Raw genomic sequence first — 24,779 nt, 5'->3', positions numbered from 1 at the left:
ATGTCCTCCGGTGAGTTTCTACTGGCAAAATATTTCATAGCCTAGTTATTCTATTTAATAATGAAAGCTTAAAGCTAAAAGTTATAAAGCTGAAAGATCTTTGTCTGGTTAGTGTTAAATGCCTCTCAGAAGTCGTTCCTGATCGTTTCATTATGGCATTTTGCTATGTTAAGAGGAGTGTAAACCAAAAATATAAATTGAAAAAAATTCAGATTTATTTTTATGTTCATTATACCAATAGGTACATAAGTAACATAAGAAGAATACATGATATTAAAATAATTACATAACTCATATTTGGATCAAAAAAGTTGATAGCAAATTCAATATGGTTCTATAAATTATTCTTAATAAAAATTTATCATATTTATCTTAATACAAAAGAGATTTATTAGACAATTATCTAAAATCTGTTTTGTTTTGGGTTTTTTTCAGGTGAAATAAGAACAAGGAAAATTTTGGATGCGGAAACTAAATATTCATACTGGCTGACTATAATATGCGAGGACCATGGCGTAGTGCCACTACACTCCACATTACATGTAAGTTGACTTAAACTTAAAAACAGTGTCAATAATCATTTAATTTATAATAATACTTTTCAACAAAAATGTGTGATTCCTACCTCATAAAATTCAATTTTGACTGATTTCTGATTTCAATTTTTAATATTTAATGACTCATGTGAATAGTTTTTCTCTTTATGATATTGAACATATAAACAAAATCAGTCATATGATGTGATGTCAAGGTTATAATGAAAGTGAGGCAATTGCAGGCACCAATTTGTGCAAATTTTGCCTCCGTTCAATGCAAAAGAGTGCAGTAGCAATGTCTTGTTTTATGAAAATATGCTTCATTGAGTTTTTGAATATCTGAGTTAGTAACTCGGTTCTGAGTAGCAACCTCAAGTGCTAAATATTTCTATAGTTTCACTGTTTTCCAAACCAATTTAGCAAGTCCAGTTAAATCATTTGGTTAATAGGATTTTTTGATATTATCGTTTTTTCATCACTTGTTTGTTATTTGGATTTTGCAACAAATATATACAAGCACGTTTGGGTTTGGGCCTTAGATATATTATGAGGTTAATTTTTAGTGGGCACCACATTTCCTAAGAAAGCTGCTTACATTGGCATCTTAAGCTTCAATTGTGGCTGATATTCTGCAAGTGTCAGCACATACATTCTGGCTTGAACTAGTTGACTAATTTAGCGTTAGTGACCACTGATCAAGTCATTTTTAAAGGCTAGTATCCAATTATTGAAACATCTCAACTAAAAACTTCTCATTCACCTTTCACTGCACAAATTTGTTCAGTTACCAACTTCAAACATACATAGTTTTTAATAACATGGATATGTTTTTGGGCTGGATGAACAAAATTTTTGGTGTGATCATTGATTTCTCATAATCCAGTGTGAGTGTAGATTAGATTAGGTTAAGTTAGGCTAGTTAAATTAGTTAGTTGATTAGTTAGTTAGTTAAAGTTTATTTTGATCAGTCCAATTATCATGTGACAGTTTCAGAAGTTAAGATTTCAAACATGTTTCTAATCCGGGTAGTTGATATATAATTTAATAAAAAATTGAACCTTTTCCTAAAGAATTATGGTGTGGATTAAATTTCAATATTTTGTTATACCACCTTCAAACATAGTTTTTAATAACATGGATATGTTTTTGGGCTGGATGAACAAACTTTTTGGTGTGATCAATGATTTCTTATAATCCAGTGTGAGTGTGGATTGGATTAGGTTAAGTTAGGTTAGTTAAGTTAGTTGGTTAGTTAATTTAGTTGGTTAGTTAGTTAGTTAAAGTTTATTTAATAATTAATCTGATACATACATTGTAAAAAAGGAAATACAAGGGAAAATGGTTAGAGCCATTATACCTCCTAGTGGCAGGAGACTTTAAAACAAATAAGCTGATCCTCCAACACGAGTTAACTTGGAAACTAGGCCTTCAAGCGATACAATTTTTTTGTGTGGCCATTTTTGTATCAATGATTTCTTGTTACCTGGGAGTGCCCCTGGGTTAGGTTAGGTTAGGAATGGTTAGGCTAGGTAGGGTTAGGGTCGATTTAAGTCACATACCCATTATTTTTCCCCAAAAATTTTCCATAAAGCAGAGATGCAAATGTGAAGCATGAGTTTTTACACAATCAGGCCTCAGAACACTGCAATTCTTTCTCCAGATATTTTTATTTCAATTATTAGCAAGTGGAATGTTAAGATTAATTGACTGGCTTTAAGAATATTTATTATTATTTATTTATTAACAGGCAAATACCCACAATGAGTGTAGTACATATAAAGATAAATACTTCACATTGGTAGGTACACTAAATAAATAAATCCCAAAGAAGAAATCGTTACAATAACGACACATGGGGACACAATATCTAGAAGCCTACATGGAATATTCTTAATAAATACTACATCAAGTAATGTAACATTTCAAAATAAACAGCTTCTTCATTTTTTACATACTTCTGGACATCCAAAGTTCCTCAACGAAGTGAAACTTAGTTTGAAAGAGGAACAACAGCCACGATTTACGGTCAATGTAAAGCATGTCAAATTGAACCAACTAGAAAGTCAACATTTGTCTCCAGCTATTGCAAAACCGATCATCACTACATCGATAAGTATATGGACGATCCTCCTGTATGGACTCATCCTACTATTATCTGGGTATGGAATCACCCGGTATATCTTCGCACGACAGCAACTTGCAGCAGCTGCCGCCTCCGAAAACCAACATTCTCCGAATGTTTCATCTAGGGGTGGAGGAGTTACGTCGCTGTTTTAATAACGAGACTTCTTTTAAACAATACTTATCTCAGTGCCTAGGAACGTATGGACTCAACAATTGCCCCTTCTTTCAATTGTTCCCATTAGATAAGCTTCTTATTCGTAGTTAGTTACAGGACAGTTAACGGACAGTAAAGATCCAAATATTTAATTGTTATAGAATAATCTGTACCGTGAATAGGAAAGTTATTCTCTGTAACCATTGTGTGTTATTTGGCAATAAAAATTCTTTTTTAAAAAGTCTTTCGTCTAAATCTCGCACATAACTGGCGCAGTCGGTAGGACACTTTTTGGGTTCGATGAATACGAACTAGTCAGAAATGATTTAAATTTTGTGAGTAAACAAATTGTATCGCATGTTATAAAACTCTTGGTTTCACAATTTAATTTAGCAATTAATTTTTATTATTATTGTAAAATTGTTTAAATTTTTTTTTATAATAAGATTTATTTTGGATGCCATCCCCACTTATGATGGCAACCCAAAAACACTAACACAGTTTATTATGAAGGTTGAAGAAGTGCAACATATCGTTTCCGAATTAGTACCTCCAATATCAGACCCTCAGAAAACGATATGCTTTATGCATATTAAAGGTAAACTAGTAAATAAGGCCAACGAACATTTAAGAAATTTAAATTTCCAAGATTGGTCAACATTAAAATCACATTTATAAACTGAATTTGGAGACAGGCAGGGTCCAGCTAGTATCCTGGTTGACCTGTTGAAATTAAATGTAAAATCCCCTTTGCGAACATTAAATGAAATTAAGGAAAGGTTGGATTTATTCCAAGCTAAAATACAGCTAGAAGACGGTACACAAAACGAAAAATTATATTTGATAAGATTTCAGGAGCAAGTAGTGGCCACCAATTTTATAAGTAGTCTTAGAGACCCTTTAAGAAATAACCTAGCCACTAGGAATCCTAAGACCTTGTCAGACATTGAAAAGTTAATGTTAAACGACTTCCAGTACATGCAGAGAATAGACCAACAACCGATCCAACAACATAGACAAAATACAAATCATAAACAAAATTTCAAACCACACGAATTTACACAAAGACCCATTCAATTCAACAAACCATCACAAATTAAACNATATATATTACACAAAACATAACAAACTAAAAATTACAATTATTTTATAAATAGAGCAAATTTCATTTTCAAGTTTCCAAGCATTGAAGATGGATCCAAGTAGGATGGCAGGAGGAGTATGCCTTAATAACTAATAAATAATAACTCTTTAATAGTAATTACAAGTTATCTAAATTTGTGTCTGTATTATGTAAAAGTTAAAATAAAAGTACCAAAAAACTTTAATTATTCTTTAACCTTTTTGAGAATCATTCATACAACAATCATCAATTCAATTAACTTGTGTTGACAAGGATGTCAGAAAACCCCAATGGTAAAAGAATCTAACCCAGTAGGACAGTGTTCCAAATAAATGCATTTTCTGCATCTTTAGCATATAAAAAACTTTCTTTTTTTCTTTTTTCTATAGGTTTATGTTGAAGTTGAAAATATCAACGACAACTTTCCTATGAGTGTGAAGCCAATTTATGAAGCCTGGGTATTGGAAGAGTCGACAGAAATAATGAGTGTTGTACAAGTGTTAGGAATGGATGCAGATTTGAAAAAATCCACTCTTTCTTACTCTATAAAAAGTGGAAATGACCTTAATTACTTCAGCATCAATGAGACTTCAGGTATTACCGTTATAACAAAAAATAAAAATAAATACTCATTAACTATTTTTCAGGGCTGATCAAAACAACTGGGAGAAAGATTGATAGAGAAATAAAGGATGAATATTTACTTGAAGTAAGATTAATGATAGATTAATTCTTTTATTTCTTAATTATAATTCTTAATTCTTTACTTCTTAATTTTCAATTTTTTTTAAGGTTGAAATAAGAGACAGCATGGAACCAACGTTGGCATCGATAGTACGTGTCATTATTAGGGTGAAAGATATAAACGACAATGATCCAGAATTTGATCAGTCCTATTATCATGTGACAGTTCCAGAAGTTAAGACTTCAAATTTGTTTCTAATCCAGGTGAGTTGACATAGAATTTGAACATAGAACATAAAAAATTGAACCTTTTCCTAAAGATTTATGGTGGGGATTAAATTTCCTTTTCAATATTTTATTATGTGCTATGATTATCTTTGTTCAGGATGATGAAAGTTATGAGGAGGGGACAATTTCAGATGAGTTTTTTGGGGCGTGGGAAAACTTTCCGTCTCATCAAAATTCAGGAGTACAAATTTTTAGGGTAATGTTTTTTCCGTTAGTTCCCCTTCCCCTCCCCCACAAAAAAAAATCCATCTAACTATTCATATTCTTTATTAGGTTATTGCATCAGACAAAGATATCGGAGAAGGAGGAATATTAAATTTTAGCCTAAATGCTGGAAAAGGAAAAGGAAGATTTTCCATACATCCATCCACTGGAATAATATATGCCGAGAAGCCTTTATTAAGAGGGCATCTTTATAATATTAAAGTAGGAACTGATTCTGGTTTATTTAAGTTTATACTTTTTACGTTATTGACATATTTTCTATACAGGTAATGGCTTCTGATAATGGAAAACCAAGGAAGAATTCTACAGCCAGGGTGACAATCAAAGTTGTTGGTGTGCCTGTTTCATCAAGTCATTCACCTGTGTTTAAAACCACTGATCAATATATCGAGCTGATGGAATCTGATGAAATCGGATATATGGTCTGGTTGGCACAAGCTACCGATTCTGACAGCACTGATTTATACTATAACATAACAAGTAAGATTGTATGACTATGTTAATTAACATAGCATAATTCTTTTTATTTTTTTTTAATAGGTGGTGATGACATGAACTATTTTAGCATCGGCAGAGATAAAGGAAATGTTGTTATTGCTAAAAAATTGGACAAAGAGACTCAAAGTAGTTATAATTTAACAGTCAGTGTTACGGATGGTGTTCACACTGCATATACTAAGGTAATAAATTTCAATTTTCCATAACATTTATAATTGTTTTTTATTAAACAATATTGTAGCTACTTATCAAAGTGCTTGATGTCAATGAACATTCGCCCAAGTTATCTTTAACTGAGTACAATTTGGCTATCTGCGAGTGTACAAGAAAAGGAACAGTTATATTAAATATTAGTGCAACAGATGAGGATTACAACTCGAAATTTATTTATCATATAATAAATGCACAAAGCAAGGAGTCATTGAAATTGTTCAGCATCGATTATGAGACGGGAGCTTTAAGTGTAACGAACTCACTGGATAGGTATTGTTATAAATTGATGATTAATTATAAATTCTATGTGTGTAAATCAACTATTCTTTATTCCAAAGTTTTGTCATTATAATTGATTCATATATTGTTCAAAGTTTAGTGTATTAAAACAATCATTATAGGGAATCGATGGCTTATCATGTCCTAACTGTTGCTGTGAGTGATGGTGGTACACCTGCCAGACGGGATTTTGCCAGAATTAACATAAATATAACGGATGTGAATGACCACATGCCAGAGTTTAGCGTCGACGTCTTAGACACAAGAGTTTACAGCGTCTCGACTGTAGGCACAAAAATTGCCACTATTCTTGCTACAGACATGGATGAGATGGAAAATGGAACAGTCAGATATAGTATATTGTCTGGTAATTATTTTCTAACTACCATTACTAAACTAATAAGTAATTTTTTTTTTTTTTACATTTTTGTTATTTAGGTAATGATGGAGAGAAATTCAAGATTGATAGCATTTTGGGAGAATTGACCCTGGCTAAATTACTAGACAGTAGCAGTTTATTTCAGTACACGTTGATTATCAAAGCAGCAGATTCAGGGGTTGAACAATTACACAATACTTTACCAGTGCACATTTTGATTTCAGCACCAGGTGATATACCACCAAAGTAAGTTTTTGGACATGCCGTAACTTTTCGTATGATAATTTTCTTGTCTTTTTTGTTTAATAAGGTTTCAATACAAAGAGCTCAGTGCTGAAATATATGAGAACTCTCTGCCTGGATCATTTGTAATTCAGTTGGAAGCCCATGGATGGGGTCTCATGTTTGAAATCACAGATGGAAATGTTGATTCGTCTTTTAAAATTAATCCAACAACTGGCACAATAACAACAAATTATGAACTAGATAGAGAAATAAGAGAAAGCTACAATTTAACTGTAGCTGCCTTTAACATGGTAAACAAAAATTCTATACAAATTAATTTTTGTATGATTTTCTTTCAATCAAAAAATTCAACTTATTAAAGGTCGGAGGGACGAATGTATGCAAAGTTTACATTTATATTCTTGACCAAAATGATAATATGCCTCAATTTTTAAAAACTGAATGGAACGCTTGGATACTTGAGAGCGCTGACGTTGGCTCTTTTATATTGGACAGCGATGGAAAACCCCTTATTCCTTTGGCATCTGATAAAGATCATCACATCAATGCCCTTTTGAATTACCAATTTTTAACACACAATAACTCTTCCATGTTTCACATTGATTCGAATACAGGTAACCCTGTCGATTAACTTTTGTGTATTTGTTCTAAACGGATTTGTGTTTTTTTCAGGAGCTATCCGAACCGTAGTTTGTTTGGATTATGAAAAGACACCGAACATGACACTTAGTTTGATTGTAACTGACAAAGGTATTCCAAGACTGACCTCAGACACAGCAGCAATAATTCATTTGTCGGTTATTGATGTCAACGATTCTCCTCCAATTTTTTCACAGTCACAATACAATATAACAATGCTGTGGCCGACTTTTGACGATGTTACCATTATTCGAGTAAGATTAGGTTTAATGTCGCTTTTAAACTTTAGATGGGTATATGCGGGTTTGATGTTACACAAATTCGTCCCACTTTCATGTTCATACTCGCAGACCAATCTAATAAAAACACACAAAAATAGAGTTGAATTCACTTACAAATCTTTTAATATTTTTAATTTTACTGTTTCTTTAGCTGAATGCAACAGATGCAGATTCTGAAGGTTCAACGAAACTCGAGTACTCCATAGTTGATGGTAATAAGAACGGAATTTGCACCATCAACGCTACAACTGGTTTAATTACAGTAAAAGATAAAACAAAATTGAGTCTTTCATCTCAAAAATTAAGGGTAGCTGTAACTGATGGAAAGTATAAAACTGAAGCGTAAGTTAATAAATATGACCACCAAGTTGGAAAGAAGTATGTAATTTTAAAATTTTGCAGATTTGTTTACATTAATTGGATGCAGATTCCAAACAATTATCCTAAAGGGTTAATCTTTCCAAAGAGCGGCTACCTTGGTGCTGTTTTAGAAAATAGTACTCAAATTGTTACAGTAGTCGTCGTCAGTGTTAGTGGAACTGATTTAAATGAACATATAGTATTTTCCATTTTGAATCCAACGCCAGAATTTTCAATTGGCGAGATCTCAGGAGCGATTAGAACAACTGGAATCCCACTTGATAGGGAAAAGAAAGAATTTTATAAATTTATCATTCAAGTACGTCAGTATGAGATTTAAAAAAAAAAATATAAAAAAACTTTAAGACTAAACCAAATTTCCAGGCTGAAAGTTCATTAACGAAAAGAATAGCAAGAACTGAGGTAAATATAACTGTGCTCGATATAAATGATAACTGTCCAATTATTGCAAATCAAAATATGATAGCAGTAGTTTCTGTTTCTGCAAGAAAATACCATTTTATTGGAAAAGTAAGACACACTTTCACCATTAATTTTTTTAAAAGATTTGTTTTATGCTCTTTATTTTACTCTATTCAGATAATCGCGTTTGATTATGACAAAGGGGAAAATGGAGAAATACACTATGAATTTGAAAGATATTCTGAGTATTTTAAACTATGCACAAAATCTGGTAACATAACTCTAAGGCAACAGTTACCAGCGCAAGTCAGAGAGTACAATTTAGTAGCAACAATTCGAGACAATGGTACAATTAATTTACACCTACAGGTTCAGATAATATTCAACAACTCATCTCTTACAGGAATCCCTCCTTGTTCAAATAAAATGAAAATTGACATTATTGTACTCGATGAGGAAACGCCCGTTTTTGAAGAACAGAGTTATGAGACCACTATACCAGAAAATATACCTTTACATTCACCGATCCCCTTAACCCTGAAAGCACTTTCCCCTTTAAATAATGATATAATTTACTCAATCGAAGAAGGCGATTTATATGAAGATTTCTATGTAACATTTGGTGCAGGTAATTTTTTTTTTTTATTAATTTACATTCTCAAGCTTAATCTTTTTTTTTTCCTTTAGGATCTTATGCTGGGACTAGTCCTTGTAAGTAAATCGTTAAAAATTAACTGTATAAAACAATTAATTTCTGATTAATTTCTATTTTCAGGTGTTGTTAAAGTCCAGACTAAGCTTGATTATGAAGACACAAAAAAATACACGCTAACGATGAAAGCGACTGATGCCGTTACAAACAAATTTTCCAACGTTCTTCTTCATTTGTACATCAGTGATGTTAATGATAACGCTCCAATTTTTGAGATGGGAATTTATAACATATCTGTCATCAAGACGTTATCTATTGGAGGTTTAATCACTCAAATTGAAGCCAAAGATAATGACACAGGTAAAACTTTTCATTGTATTTATATATTTTAATTTACAATTTTTTGCCTCCAGGCATGGCAGGGGTTGTTCGGTATGTGATCGATCCTGATCAAAGTGAATCAATGAACTTCTTTCATATACGTTCTGAAACTGGTGAAATATTTCTTAAAAAGCCTCTTAACTATGAATTAAAAAAGAAACACCATTTTGTTGTAAAAGCTATCGACGCAGGTTCACCTCCTTTATCGTCAACTGCTCACATTTGGATAAATGGTAATTTCTTTAGAACTTTTCTTCTGTTTTGTGTGTTTTAATGTTATATATTATGTATAAATGAGTTTACATATACCAGGTAACCAGAAAAAATTGTGCAGTTGTTCATCTGTTATTGTTTGTTATTGTTAATACTAGAGAGAATAGTAGAGCATAATGCACCAGTTCATAAAGAAACAAAAACTTGAACAGTTCATTGTAAATTAAAAAAGAGTTCCTTTCTCATGGCTTTAAAACCCATAATTCGTGTGTGCTTACTGTATAGATTTAAGCTCACACATACTTACTAGGGCATCCGAGGCAGCTTGTAAAATTTCCATTGCATTCAGTGATGAAACAGTGAGAGGACTTCCCAAAAATGGTTCTAAAAGCTTCTGGGAATGAGGGGATTGAAGATGAACCAAGGTCTGGTAGATTTGTCTTGAATGACAATGAATTAGTAAAGCATCAATCTTGATTCAAGTCAAACATGTCAGTAGCATACTGGGAAGACCCACCCATGAGTGTTTCTCATAAATTAATTGTAACAAACGTCAGCATTTAAACAGCTTTTTATTGCTTTCACGGCACAAAGTAGAGACGTTTTTTGATCAGATTGTCACATACAATGAAAGATGGATCTTGAACAGTAACACCAGGAGGGTCATACCATTGGCTGTCCACCATATAACCCTGTTCCATTGGCATGAAAACCAAATATTCACCAACAAAAGGTGTTTGTGTTTGGTGGAGTACGGCAGGCACTGTGCAGTACTAACTCCTGCCACATGGCCATCACCATGGAAATCTACTCAAGCCGACTATGAGTATCACTTGCCGTCTCAGAAACAACTCTTGTGAACAGAAAAGGTGTAATTTTTAAATAAGACAACGCGAGAGGGGGTGATAATGATGTTTGGTTAGGTAGTCCCTACCACCCCCTCGATACTCTGCAGATCTGGTCCCATCTGAATTTTGCTTTTTCTTAGCTATGGGCAATCTTATTGGGATTTCGTTAATTGCCAACAGCTGGAAAATAAGCTGGATTCAGGTCCCATTTGTCCTCAAAAGAATAATAATTCGATAAGGACACATCCATAAAACCTTCGACCATGATCTGAACCCCATAGTCCGACACCTTTCATCTCAAACCCTCTTCAACAATCCTCCAAGACTCCTAAATCTTTTTGATTTCCTCCCTAGTGAGGAAAGTGAATAGTTTTGTAATAAAAGTAAAATATATTGTTATTAATTATATTATTATTTCATTAGTTATTGATGTTCTGGACACAGCACCACAAGTTATTCAACCTATAGAAGGCTTACTGTATGGTTCAGATGTAACACGTGGTCAGTTTGTGTCATTTATACGTGCATATCATACAGCAAATGTTACAAAATTTAAGTATTCATTATTGAATTATAATCACGCTTTTCATCTGGATAAAGAGAATGGTAAATTACATCAAAGCAATAGAATTTTGTCCTTATTTTATAAATTTAATATTTTCAGGCATTCTTATTGTTGCAAATCCAAAAAATATATCTGTACACGATTTCTCTTTAAATATATCAGTTAGCGACGGTGTTTACACTACAACAACTCATCTTGACATCAACATTACCCCATTTAATCAGCATAATCCTTATTTCGACAAATTAATTCACGAGGTGACAATTAAAGAAAACGTTGTTCCCGGATCTCACGTTATTACGCTTCATGCTGAAGATGCTGATGTTGATATGTTTGGGTTAATCGAGTATGAAATACCATCGCAAGAAATCCTACGTGTATTTAACATCAACAAGAAGACCGGTTTGTATTTTTATGCTAAATCCACCAATGCAATGTGCAATTTTTTTTTTTCCCAGGTGAAATTAAAACAAAATTACCTCTTGACAAAGAATCAAAAAGCTATTATGAATTCATCGTACTTGCAATAGACAATGGAAAACGCACAGGATTTACAACAGTATGTGTGACTCTTTTGGATTCCAATGACAATCCACCTGTATTTTCATCGCCAGCTTATTCTGCCACAATATTTGCAAATACTTCTATGAACACTCCATTTCTAAAAGTAAGATTATAAAATTAATATATTCTATCACTTAATCAATTTTACGAATAAATATATTTTTAGCACATGGCGTCTAACCCTCAAATATAATAAAGCCACCTCAACTAACTTCATATATAGATAGGAGTTTCTAAAAACAAAAGCGTTTTCTGGATGAAACCTAAAATTTGATACCTGAAATCGAAATTACAGAAGGAACCTTGGTCCTGTTGAACGAGGATGACCTCCCCCAGTAAAATTGCGAGTGGTCGAGATGAACTAACAAGATTCCTCTCTGTTAAATGCTAAAGGGCATATATAAACACACTCCTAACACTCTTTCCCACTTACTGCCTTATCTTCTAAATTAGGAAATTGTTTGTTAAAAAATTTGGTGGGTGGTATGTTCAGCCAATGAAGTTAATTATTTCTTTGTTGCTACAGGACATATAGTTCACTCTTCAGGTTGCTATGAGAAATAATATTTTTTTAAAGTTTTAAAAAAGATATCCATGGATGGTCCTTGAACCATTTTATCAATATTGCTGTGCCTTTTAAGCTCTGAGATGCCTACGGCAACAGCAAAAGCAAGTAACTTTCCTATAGACCCCTCATCACTCCCCGACAATGAAAGGTGTGATGCAGCTGAGAAGCCACTAAAATATGACAACCCATTGTGGAAGTAACCAGTGGTGACTTCATTGTAACCTTTAAAGAAAATATTTTTTCACAATGGTAAAAAAATGTTACCCGATCGGAAACAAACTACAGGCAATCACAACTTCCACAAAGGTGTGCTTGTTTTGAGTAGACTAAGAATTGAGCATTTTAGAACCACCAAGAGTCATTTAATGGTCATTTTATGCATATCATGGTCATGGTGAAAACATATAACGGACTACTTTTCCAAATTCTATATGAAATATTATGAGATTTTCAATATAAAATATTGCAAAATTGTTCCAGTTTGTAACAATGGCCTATCTGATTGATAAAATCTGAAACACTGTATTGCTAACTATAGTATTGACTTCAATAACTGCTGAAGTTAACAAATCAGGATTTAGGACCACTGTAAGTAGGTGGGGCTTTTCTATATGTTCTTTCTGGCTTCTTGGCTCATGTAGTTTGCCTGCATCCACTTTGGATCTTTTATACCCTCCTAGTTCCATGGTGCAGATGACTCTTAGTGGATCTTTCCAGAAAAAAATATGTAAACAAATATGTCAGCAGAAAATTAAAAAAATAATATACATTTTTTTATGTAGAAAGATTTTTTTATGGCCTTATCTCTGATGTTTTCAATGCAAAATTATAATATTGAAAACTTATATCAATTATATCGAGATAAAATATGTTAATATACATATTTTTTTCTTAGGTACATGCAACAGACATGGATGAAAGTACAATAAATTACTCTATTTTGTCGAATCGAAAGCACAATGGAATATTTTCAATTCATGAAACAACTGGAGAAATTACACTAACAACATCGATTGAGTCGCAAAGTAATTCTAGTTTATTAAGAAGCAAAAAAAAGTTTATTAATTTTTTTTTTCCAGATGATGCTGCATATCAGTTTTTTGTAAGGGCGACAGATACAGCAAGCCCGTCTTTTTTCAGTGATGTATCTGTTACAATTATTGTCACTTCAAACAGTTTTCCATCATTCTTTCTCAAAGAAAAATCACACACATTCTTCATGTCTGAAGCGGCTGCACCAGGTTTTAAAGAAATATAAAAATTGCCTTTGAAAACATATAATCTTTTTCTTTTTTTGTCACCACAGGATCAATAATAACCCAATTAAATGCAAACAGTGAAATAAACGTAAATTTTACCCTACTTGGTAATGAATCGATGATTTTTGAAATAAATAAAGAAGGACAGGTTTCTACAAAGAAACACTTAGACCGTGAAGAAAGAGCTCTTCACAGGATCACAATACTCTGTGAGACAGTAACCAATCCATCATTCGCATTTACGTATCACATTACATTGCACATTTTGGACATGAATGACAATCAGCCAATTTTTGAAACCAAAGAATACAACGCTTATATTGTCGAAGGCACAGCAGAAGGTACACCAGTGATGAAAGGTAAATGTTATTTATATTATTATATAATTAATAACAATATTATATTATTTATTAATGGCAATATTATATTAAATTATTCTTTCTTAATAGTAACAGCTAATGATGCTGATGAAGGAAAGAATGGAGAAATTCATTATTGGCTTGAAGACGGGATGGGACATTTCACTCTGGACAGATCGACAGGATGGATTTTGACACTGAATCCTCTTGACTGGGAAAAGCAAACAGAATATACATTGACAGTGGTTGCATTTGATAATGGTAGTCCAGCGTTAAGCGGAAAATGTACGATTAACATTCACGTTATTGACATTAATGACAACCCACCATCATTTGTAAAACAACTTTGGAACATATCAGGTGAAAATGTTCTAAATCTTTTATTTAAAAATATACTAACTGTTTTATTTTTTCTGTCTAGTGGCAGAAGATGTTCATATAGGTACACCATTACTATCCTTACAAATAAGTGACATAGACTCTTCTGAGCTACCTCTCAAATATTTTGTCATCGCTGGTGACAATGACTGTAATTTCAATGTCAATAGCTCAGGCGTACTTTACCTGACAAGATCACTCGATAGGGAATACATAGACAACTATATGTTAACGATATTAGCCACTGATGGGAAATTTACAGCATTGACTAAGATCGCTGTGGAAGTGACAGATGTCAATGGTAATTTATAAAAAAAAGTCTAAAATTGTCTAAAAAATTTTAAACAAGCTAACAACTGTGCTTTCTAGATGAAAAACCTCAATGCAAAAAGTCTGTCTACAAGATCCAAGTTCCTGAAGATGTGCCTCGTAACTCTTTTATTACTTCTATCGAAGCTTTTGATTTAGATATTAAGCAAAAGTTTAAATTTCTTCTACACGGAGATCATAGTGAACATTTCACACTAAATAATTTAACTGGTAACAATTTAACTTGTGTGTTCTTTTGACTCAAATTTAATAGTGCTTGTTGACACAAAATCCAGCTTGTTGACGTTGGAATTCATTTTTGTGCATTTATTTGAATTTTTATTTTTGCATAGACATTGTTATTGTTGTTTTGTTTCTTTGTTTTAACACTCATAGTTAGTTCTCAATTTATAGCTTTTTTCTATCAAATCAACCATTTTTAACTTCAAATTAAACTTTTTTATTTCAAATTAACTCTTTTTTATTTTTAACTTCGTTAACCTTTTTTTAATTTCAACTTAACCCTTTTTAACTTCAAATTAACTTTTTTTGTTTCAAACTAACGCTTTTTTAATTTTTAACTTCAAATTAACCTTATTTTAAATTTCAAATTAACCCTATTTACCTTCAAATTAATCCTATTTCAAATTAACTCTCTTTAATTTTTAACTTCAAATTAACCTTATTTTAAATTTCAAATTAACCCTATTTACCTTCAAATTATCCTTTTTTATTCCAACTTCAAAGATTGAAAATAACCCTTTTTAATTTTTAACTTCAAATGTACCTGTTTTAATTTCAAATTAACCTTGTTTAACTTCAAATCAACCCTTTGTAATTACATATTAACCCATTTTAATTTCAAATTAACTCTTTCTCTAAAGCTGATAGTATGAAATATACGCAAGTAAATTCCTGTACATTTGCGAATGTAAAAATGTAGAAAATTAGTTCTTATGTAAAACACCGCCTGAAAAAAACTTACAGTTAAAATTAAAACCATGTTAAAAGTTTTATAAAATGAAATACAAAAATAAAGGATTCTTCTTTTAATTTGAGAATTTGAAAAAATAAAATAAAATGGGTTCTAACATAAAATATTAAACTATATAAAAAATAAATAAACTGGAAACATTTCACATCAATGAATACAGAGGAAAAATAGGATATTCACGGTCGGCCTATTCTCGCTGTGCTAGTCTGTCAGATGGTTTTCTGCATTTCACCATCTTCAGTGAGTCTGTTACCTTATTAAAGAGACTTCACTTTGCAGAATTACACAAACCCTAATGGTTCCAGAAGGATCATGGGTTCCATCGGCTAACTGCAAAATAATCTTCAGTTCCTTATTTTCATTTTTTTTAATATTAGTTTTTATTTATTTTTTTTTTTTTGCACACCTAATCATTTGAAAAAAACAAATAATGTGTGTAAAATAATAAATGGGATTATTATTGAAACTTCAAAAGAGTTGTTTTTCTCTGATAAGGCAAAAAAAATTTTTTTGGATTAATTTTATCTGCCAAAAATTTTGGAAATATTATGGACTATTTTCTCACAATTCAACTGATATTGATTTATTTTAATATATTGTTTATCCTACTAAGAAACTGCTTGAACTGAGATCGCTCGTAGAATAATTACAAAAAAGCTCTGCATCTCAATAGATATTTTTCTGGTTGAGCTTTTCTCGTGATTTCAATAGGGTGGGGAGATCTTTGTAAATTCTGTGTTCTAAGTCATAAAATGTAGCCTGTAAAGCGAACTAACCAGCTGTTGGGATCAGACCACTATCTATTAAAAATATCTATTATTAAAAATTTTACCTAAATATTTTTCTAAAATCTGACCCCTTTGGTAAACTGGCCAACAAAAATAACGCCTTATAAAATCGACTTGACTTCACCAAAATCTCAGACACACTGAAGATGGACAAAATGCCAACCATATCTAAAACACAAACCCAGCAAGATGATCGTTATGTATCAAATTTAAGTTTTCTTCTTGTTCTTCTTTAAAAAATTTAACCACTTTTATATAAACAATTAATTTATCAGCTAGTTGACTGATTAATAAGTTCAATGTTGCTTGTAAGTCTGTCCTAACTACAAGATCGACGATTCTGCAACACTCACAATTTTTTGGATTTAGTATAATTTTTTTAAGGTATTCACTCATCAAGCTCAAAAGGTTCATTTCTTAAAATTAAAAAAAATAAATAATTGAGACTATATTTTGATTTGGTTTACTAGAATAGAATCTGTTTCATTCAGTTTTATCATAATTTTAGGTGAGTTAAAAACCAGAAAGTTACTTGATCGTGAAAGAATACCTCAATATAACTTAGTTGTGGATGTTGTGGATGATGATAAAAATAATAAAATGTGGAAATGTCAGTCTGAAGTCATTGTAACTATTATCGATGTGAATGATAGCCCACCGAGATTCATGTCGAGCAATCTTTCTGCCACTATACTTGAAAACGCTAAGGCTGGCTCTATAATCACCCAAATCCAAGCTACCGATGATGACTTAGGTAATCACATTTAGATCGCGTAAATTGACAATTTTTTCCTAAAATTTGTATTTGTCTTCAAGGTGTAAATTCAAGAGTGAGATATGGAATGTCTTCTTCAAAAAATTTCATGATTTCTCCCAAAACTGGTCTCATTCAGCTGACAAAAAATCTTGATCGTGAAGTACAGGATAAGTACACATTGACGGTCACAGCTTCTGACCAAGGCATTCCAAAACTATCGACGACTGCAACAATGGTTATTAGCGTTCTTGATGTCAATGATAATCCTCCAATTTTTCCTAAAAAGGTTTATTCAGTCAAAATCCCTGAAAATATCCAGATAAATGTGGAAATTTTGAAATTGGAAGCATTCTCTGCCGATATAGGTTTAAATGCTGAAATATTTTATTCCATTGTGAACGGAAACGATGATGGTAAATTTTCATTGGATCCAAAATCAGGTATGTATTGAAAATTTTCCCCTTAAAATCTAATTAATATCTGAGTAATTTTTGTTTTTAAGGAATTTTGTCTGCTGTTCAGTTTCTTGATTATGAACTAGTCAAAACTTATTTACTTACGGTAGAAGCTACCGATAGAGGTGAACCACCCCTTTCTAGTCAGGCTTTGGTAAACATTACTGTGATTGACTCAAACGACAATATTCCCATATTCATGCAAATCATTTACACAACTTCAGTTTATGAAAATGTTAATGTAGGAAGTACAATTTTACAGGTAACAAATACATCTTTACTACATACACAAATAAGATAAAATTGTATATGTAAATTTTGACTTTTCAGATACTTGCAACTGATGTCGACAGTGGAGATAATGGAAGAATAGTCTACAGCATAGAAAACGGAGATATTCATCATCAGTTTACTGTTGATCCTGTTAATGGTTATATAACAGTTTCCAAACCTTTAGACCGAGAAAAGGTAAATCTTTTTTTAAATATGTAAAGCCTCTTTAACAAAATTTGATATAAAATTATTTACAGATCTCAAATTACAAATTATCAGTAAAAGCAACTGATTTAGGAAAACCACCATTGTCAACCGCTGTGACTGTGAATATTGAAATTCTTGATATTAATGATAATCCTCCACTTTTTTCTAAGTTGAACTATTCGGCGATAATTCAGGTATACAAAAAAAATTTGCATATCTCAACAAGATAAAATTGTTTTCCTTTTTTTGTACTTTTTTTAGGAGGGAAAAGCTGGTGGTTGGTCTATTATCAAACTGAGTGTGACAGATTCAGACTCTGGAAATAACAGTGGCCCGTACAGATTTGATATAATTGAAGGCAACGAGGACAAATTGTTCAAAATCAGTAGTGACGGTACAATCAGGACTGTACAAAGACTAGCCCATCATGCCCAGCATGTTTTTCATTTAAAAATAAGAGTGTTTGACAGTGGGGTTCCACCTTTCTTCTCCGATGCAGCAGTAACTATCAGGGTTAGTAAAATTTGTTTTAAGATCGGACATTATGCAAATAAAAATAATGTTTTTTTTTTCCAGGTTGTCGAAGAATCTCAATTTCCACCTTCTTTAACACCAAAGGATGTCATCGTTCTTTCCTATGAGGACAATTTAAAGTCATGTTCATTGGGCCAAGTTCATGCCAAAGACCCTGATCAGTACGATACGCTCACATATTTGCTGGATAAAGAAACCAACGGATTCAGTTTAGATCCACAATCGGGTGAAATAACGCTTTCTAATCTTGACACAGGACAATACAAACTAAACGTGACTGTAACAGATGGAAAGTTCAGTTCGAGTGGTACAGTGAATATTAATATTCAACCACTATTTGCAGATATGCTCTTATCATCTTTTAGCTTCAGGTATAGTTTATATTCATATATTTGCTAAAATTTCTTTCTACCCAACAGACAGTTTATTACCATGCCGTATAGTAGGACATGTATTTTTCATTTTAATTGTAAATGTGTGTGTGTGTGTGTGTGTTTTCTTTTTTTTTAAGAATCTTAATACAACTTTAGGTAGTTGTCAAAAACTAATGATTCACTATTTGTAAAACCCTTTAGTTACAAATTTGTAGTATACTAAATGAAAAAAAAAAAAATCGGTAGTAATAGATTTAATAGATTTAGAGAAAAAGGAGAAATTACAAGTTTTTGCCATCTCTTTGAAAAACTAAACACCCCTAAAAAAAATTGCCAAAATATGGTAAAATGCCCTTGAAAAATAAATATGTATCAAAATTGAAATCCATTGAGTAGAAATGGAATTTAAAAAACAGCATAGGAAGAAAACTATCTGATCGTCCCAAAAATTGTTCGCTATCTCCTTAATAAGGGAATCCCCCAAAGTTAGAAAAATATTTCACAAAGTTGACAATTAAAATAAATCCAAATGAGACTGAAACTATCTTATTCAATAAGTATTGTTCAATCTTATGCAACCTGTGACTAAAAAAAAATTAGTAACTATTTTACTATTTCTATTAGAAAAGTTAAAAGAAAAATCTATTGGTAAAATAAGATGGATGCTATCAAAGTAATATGTAGATATTATCGCATTCCACATAACTGACAGACATTTTAGTGTCAAGCAAGAAGATCGATATACAAAGCTGAAAACAATAAATGCAGAAGTGCCCCAAGGCAGAATACCAGGCACAATATTTTATTTGTTTTACACCAGTGATTTTCCAAAACTGGGAGGCATAAAATTTGCTACATTTTGCAGATACAGGACCGAGGACCATTCTTTCAAAAACCTTAAAAAGCTTGCAACCAGAAATTAAATTAACAAAAACATATAAAATCAATTTAAATCAGTACATATAAATTTCACAAATCATGCAACGATACAACTGAACTGTCAATAGGTGGCCCTTGGAGGGCTCGTACAGATGACTCATAGAAGAAATGTCATCCTCACCTGATGGCTATACGAGGTTGGCACATGGACACTACTTTTAGGCAGTAGAGTTTCCATTTTTTAATTGAAGGGTGCAACTCCTTGGGTCCTTATAGAAAGCGTGAGGAATGCCACCTAATATGAGAATTGTACTTGAGCACAGCAGGTCCCTCTTCTGATTTTTGGAGGAAACAGGGCTGTTTTATTGTATATAGTATTAATAGTTTTGTTTCCTTAGTAAATGCATTTATTAGTGTGAATATGCAGTATGAGAAGGCCGATGGTGGTCAGTACCCCATCGACCTTTAATTAGGTTAGAAATGATAATTGGTGATGTGAGTGTGTTGTTCCAATTTTTAAAAGATAGTTCCTACTTACAGTTAGTTGTTTTCAACAATCTGGATTTCAAGCTTATAGCTCATCATCAGGTTGAAATCCGGAACGTTGAAAACAACTAACTAGGAGTAGTAACTATCTTGTTACTTATCGGAAGTGAGTAGGAACTATCATTTTAAAGAGATTCAATTAGGTTAGTTATATAAAAGGTGTAAAGGGTGATGAATAAACATCGAGTACTCCACCCCCCACCCTGACTGAGTGAATGGTATGGGAAAATGAAAGAATGTATTTAAGAATGAATGAGAGTGTGAATGGGTTTGGATCTAGGATCTACATGCGTTGGGTGCTGAATTGACCTAGACAGCCCAATCTTGGTGGCTGGAGGGATAAGACTGAGGTTTGACCACACCCGAGGTGGGTGATTCTCAAGGCCCGCCGGTAATTTATAGTAAATTACACAAAAGCTGGAATTGCTGTGTACTACCAGAAGTGATAGATTCAACTCTGTATATGTGCGTATGTATGTACATGCATATACATAGCTGAGCTTAGATAAATCAGTAATTCGTAACTGTTAATCAAATCTTTTTGTTCTTTTCTGAAGTATGGAGAGAATTTAAAATTTTGTAGTAGTTTACATTTGCTTAAACTAAAGTAATTATAATTTAAAAAAATCTTTTTTGTAGGGTGAAAGGGATGAGTTCAAAAAATTTTGTGCTCACTGGACGTAAAAATATCCTGCGTATGCTCAAACAATTTCTCAAGACAGAAATATATTTGCTCAGTATTCAACCAGCAAACAAGGACGTTGATGTGCTCTTGTCCTTTCAAGAGGTATGCTTTTTTTAAAATAAAAAATTATAATAATTAAGATTAACATTTATTCCAGAACATATCCCTTAAAGAGTTTAATACTGCACTTATTAACTGTGGACTCCCCACAAGCATTTTAAAGTGCAGTTGCCAAAATGAAGGAAGTTGCCGACAACGAATCTCATTAATCCAGCAGAAAATGATAACAACGAGCACAGAAATGTTCAGTTTTGTTGCACCTGCACATTCACACAGAATGTATTGCGCTTGCTTGCCCTCTTATACAGGTGAAAACAACCAACTTTCTTCAATACAAACACATAATTAATTTTTTTTTTTGTTATATTTTTTTAGGTGAGGCATGTGAACTTAATTTGGAGAAGGACTGTGACTGTCCTCCTCCAACTGTCTGTTCACATCAGGGAGGGACAAGAGGCTATTTCATGTGTGCATCTGCACCTCCTGTTGCTCCGCTCTGTGCAGAAAATCATACCTGCAACTCTTCTAGCCAAAGTTCAATGGACCAATTCACTTTTAGCTACACATATATTATAATTGTTATTATTGCAATTCTAGCCATTTCCATTCTTGCAATATCCAGTGTTATTTTGTGGTATTCCTAATTCTTAGTTTTTTATTTTATATTTTATAACATTAGGCAGTTTTATGTCAAAATATTGTGGTTTTCAGGAAATGCCAAAAGCATAGAAGTAGGGAAAATGCCAATGGGAAAAAAGTAGCCATTGACCCTGATTCTATCTGCAATTCCAAAATTAACAATCTCAAATTTTCTCAGGTTAATCTAGTCGAATTTAGTTTAAATTTCCTCAGCAACACCAGTGATTTTTTTTTTTTTTTCAGTCAAGAGATCGACCTTCCTCATATAATTGTGGAACTGACACACTGTACACGGCACTACCGCTCAACAACCTTGACAATATTAGAAGTGGTTCAGGGGAAGAATTAGGAAACAGCAGCTGTAGTTTTCTTCAGAATTTAAACAAGAGCTCAGATAATTTAAAAATCAATAATGGTAATAATGACCAATGTTCATTAAGACTGTAAAATATATTTGAAATGGATATTCTATTTCAGATTTTAAAAATAGCAACTCCATGAGAAATAGCTTCACTAATCCTGAAGAAGAAACAAGACTGATGCAAGGTAGAAACATAACCAATTTACTTTGGTTTACATTAAAGAATTGCTTCAAGAAGAATTAAATTAATTAATTTTTCATTATTATTTATATTTTAAAAAGGGGGCTTCTTTTGTATTATATTAAAGTGTAACATATAACCAGGATACTTGTGGATAAATTTAACCAATTACATACCCCCGTTTGGCATGACAATTGCAATTATTTGGCAAAGTGATCTTACTTTACATTTTGCAAATTTGCGTTGCCTATAAAAGGTCAAAATTTGATTGCGTTGAAACCAAAAATTTGCTTATTTCACATACTCTCTTTTTGTAAATTGAAAGTTTGTTAGCAATGAAGAAAGAATTTGTTAGCATATGAGCATGATGTCAGATTTCGCATCCAGCAATGTAGCTTGATTATCCATAATAATCTTGATCTTCCTATTAGATCTACTATTTTACTTATCAGTCCAAAAAAAGTACTTTTATATTTTCTCATCTTCACAGAAAAACATAGAATCATGGATATGTAACCTAACCCATTCCTTACTCTAGCCATAATCCTAATGGCCTTACCTAATTAACCCTAATCCTCATTCCTACCATTAACCCAACAATAACACTATTCCTAACCCATCCCTCATACGAACCTAACCTAACACTAACCCAAATCCATTCCCAACTCTAACCCAAACCCATTCCTAACACTATTCCTAACCCAATTCTAACACTAGCCCTAATTCTATTCAAGCCAACCTAACTTAACACTACCCTACCTAACCTAACCTAATCTAACAAATCTTAACCTGTCCCTAACACTCACCATTACCTAACCTAATCAAGCTTAACACTAACCTAAACTATACATAGCCTAATCTAACACTAACCCAAACACAATCCCTAACGCTATTCCCAACCCATCCCTTACACTAACCTATTCAACACTAGCCCTAAGCCATTAATCCTACCTAACCTAACACTAACCCTACCTTACCTAACCTAACCTAATCTTAACATATCCCTCACACTAACCCAAACCCATCCCTAACTATAAACCTAACCTAACCTGGTTGCACTTCCTGTAAATGCAAAATTGATGATATAAAAATGATTACGTAAAGGTAGTGCCACACATCCCTGTCACCCTTTTCATTTTGCGCACTTATAAAAGACAGGATGGATGAAATAACACACAGTCCAAACATTGAAGATATCAAAATGGTACAACACATCTGACATTCAAAGCTAGCAAGAATAGGCAGACATAAGAATGATTAGGGAAAATCAATAAAATGTGTGATATATTTTCCATTTACATTTAGTCACTTATAAAAATTTAAAAAAATAACAGCCCATGTTTGGGTGTAAAATCAGATTTTATTTACAATTTGCCTTATTTTTGTATTTTAAGGATACCAATGGGAACAAAATGACACTCCACGACCTAAAGTTGTTACCTTTATGACTGATGAAAAGATTGATGTAGATTCACCTGGTCCAAGCACTAGCCCACATGTAATAATACAAGACATAACTGGTATTTTGTAATAATGCTAACCAACTAATGAAAATCATTATTTTATCATTTTGTCCATGATAATATTTTTTATTTCAGTTCAAGTAAATGATAACATAGACGATAGGACTGCGGACTATGGATTATCTTATGGATTTCCACACCAAAGAAATATTTCCCAAAGAATTAGTGGTATCGATGAGCCCAAAATCATATCATAATTATTGTATAAATGTATGTATTCATGGACATAAGATGTATATGGAAATTACTTATTTTTTGTACAAACGCAATGTATGATAATTTTTATAATTGTATTCTCAAATAAAATTATATATTATAATGTTCTTTTGTGTTTTGGCTAACTTTTTTTCAGTATTATACAATTTTGACATGCATGCTGATTGATATAAAATAGTGACTTTTAAATTTTTAAGTTAAAACTGTGGGTTACTGCTATCTATTTCTAATTAATACTACGGCGTATTTAGCCAAAGATCGTAGATTCGAATCCCGCTCGTGACACTGACTTTTTATCTCGACCAATACCTTTCATAAAAATATTAATTAATTGAAAAATATTAATTGGTCAATTGGGCCACGAACTGTAATGGATTTAATAATTCAATTGAAGCATATCTTCACGAAAGCTCTCTGTGGTCATTTCATTTGTAGCCGAGAATCAAATAGATTACATGACATTTGAAAAATGGCAAAAAGGAGGGAAAATTCGAGAAGTGAGGTTAAGATGGGAAGTTAGTGTCCAAGTGGATCGAAGTTACGATAACTCAAATGGTAGAGCAGTGGTGTATTTAGCCAAAGATCGTGGGTTCGAATCCCGCTCGTGACACTGACTTTTTTTATCTCGACCAATAACTTTCATAAATATATTAATTATTGAAAAATGTTAATTGATCAATCAGACCACGAACTGTAATGGATTTAATTAAATGTAATGTGGCTCAAGTAGAAAGCCCCTAAATTCTACTCCCAGCATGG

At 32.4% G+C, this 24,779-nt stretch overlaps 1 protein-coding gene across 1 annotated transcript; it reads left to right on the top strand.

Annotated features, from left to right (window-relative positions):
- Nucleotides 1-24,067, top strand: LOC106666854 (fat-like cadherin-related tumor suppressor homolog). The gene is made up of 47 exons (XM_024226277.1): nucleotides 1-10; nucleotides 436-542; nucleotides 4,327-4,531; nucleotides 4,585-4,646; nucleotides 4,730-4,885; nucleotides 5,007-5,105; nucleotides 5,183-5,335; nucleotides 5,401-5,614; nucleotides 5,675-5,814; nucleotides 5,874-6,115; nucleotides 6,247-6,491; nucleotides 6,563-6,749; nucleotides 6,814-7,039; nucleotides 7,111-7,363; nucleotides 7,422-7,642; nucleotides 7,821-8,011; nucleotides 8,072-8,348; nucleotides 8,414-8,560; nucleotides 8,630-8,798; nucleotides 8,856-9,080; nucleotides 9,140-9,163; nucleotides 9,228-9,464; nucleotides 9,518-9,718; nucleotides 10,970-11,152; nucleotides 11,211-11,513; nucleotides 11,570-11,778; nucleotides 13,139-13,268; nucleotides 13,323-13,484; nucleotides 13,550-13,861; nucleotides 13,952-14,221; nucleotides 14,283-14,540; nucleotides 14,609-14,779; nucleotides 16,839-17,084; nucleotides 17,147-17,527; nucleotides 17,590-17,804; nucleotides 17,873-18,010; nucleotides 18,073-18,216; nucleotides 18,284-18,535; nucleotides 18,599-18,927; nucleotides 20,995-21,142; nucleotides 21,198-21,408; nucleotides 21,476-21,734; nucleotides 21,812-21,917; nucleotides 21,983-22,154; nucleotides 22,217-22,285; nucleotides 23,676-23,801; nucleotides 23,880-24,067. Exons 1-47 carry the CDS (start codon nucleotides 1-3, stop codon nucleotides 23,999-24,001), a joined length of 8,907 nt encoding a protein of 2,968 aa, XP_024082045.1. The 3' UTR covers nucleotides 24,002-24,067.
- Nucleotides 24,068-24,779: the final 712 nt, after the last annotated feature.

Source organism: Cimex lectularius, unplaced genomic scaffold, assembly GCF_000648675.2.
Source record: "Cimex lectularius strain Harlan isolate CLEC.00 unplaced genomic scaffold, Clec_2.1 scaffold115, whole genome shotgun sequence".
In the NCBI taxonomy this organism is placed as follows: Eukaryota; Metazoa; Arthropoda; class Insecta; order Hemiptera; family Cimicidae; genus Cimex; species Cimex lectularius.
This window is presented reverse-complemented; position numbering and strand designations above follow the sequence as displayed.

Coding starts and splice junctions, on each gene's coding strand:
- LOC106666854 (XM_024226277.1), top strand. Junction 6,750..6,813: donor CCAGGTGATATACCACCAAA/GTAAGTTTTTGG, acceptor TTGTTTAATAAG/GTTTCAATACAAAGAGCTCA. Junction 21,735..21,811: donor ATATCCAGTGTTATTTTGTG/GTATTCCTAATT, acceptor TGTGGTTTTCAG/GAAATGCCAAAAGCATAGAA.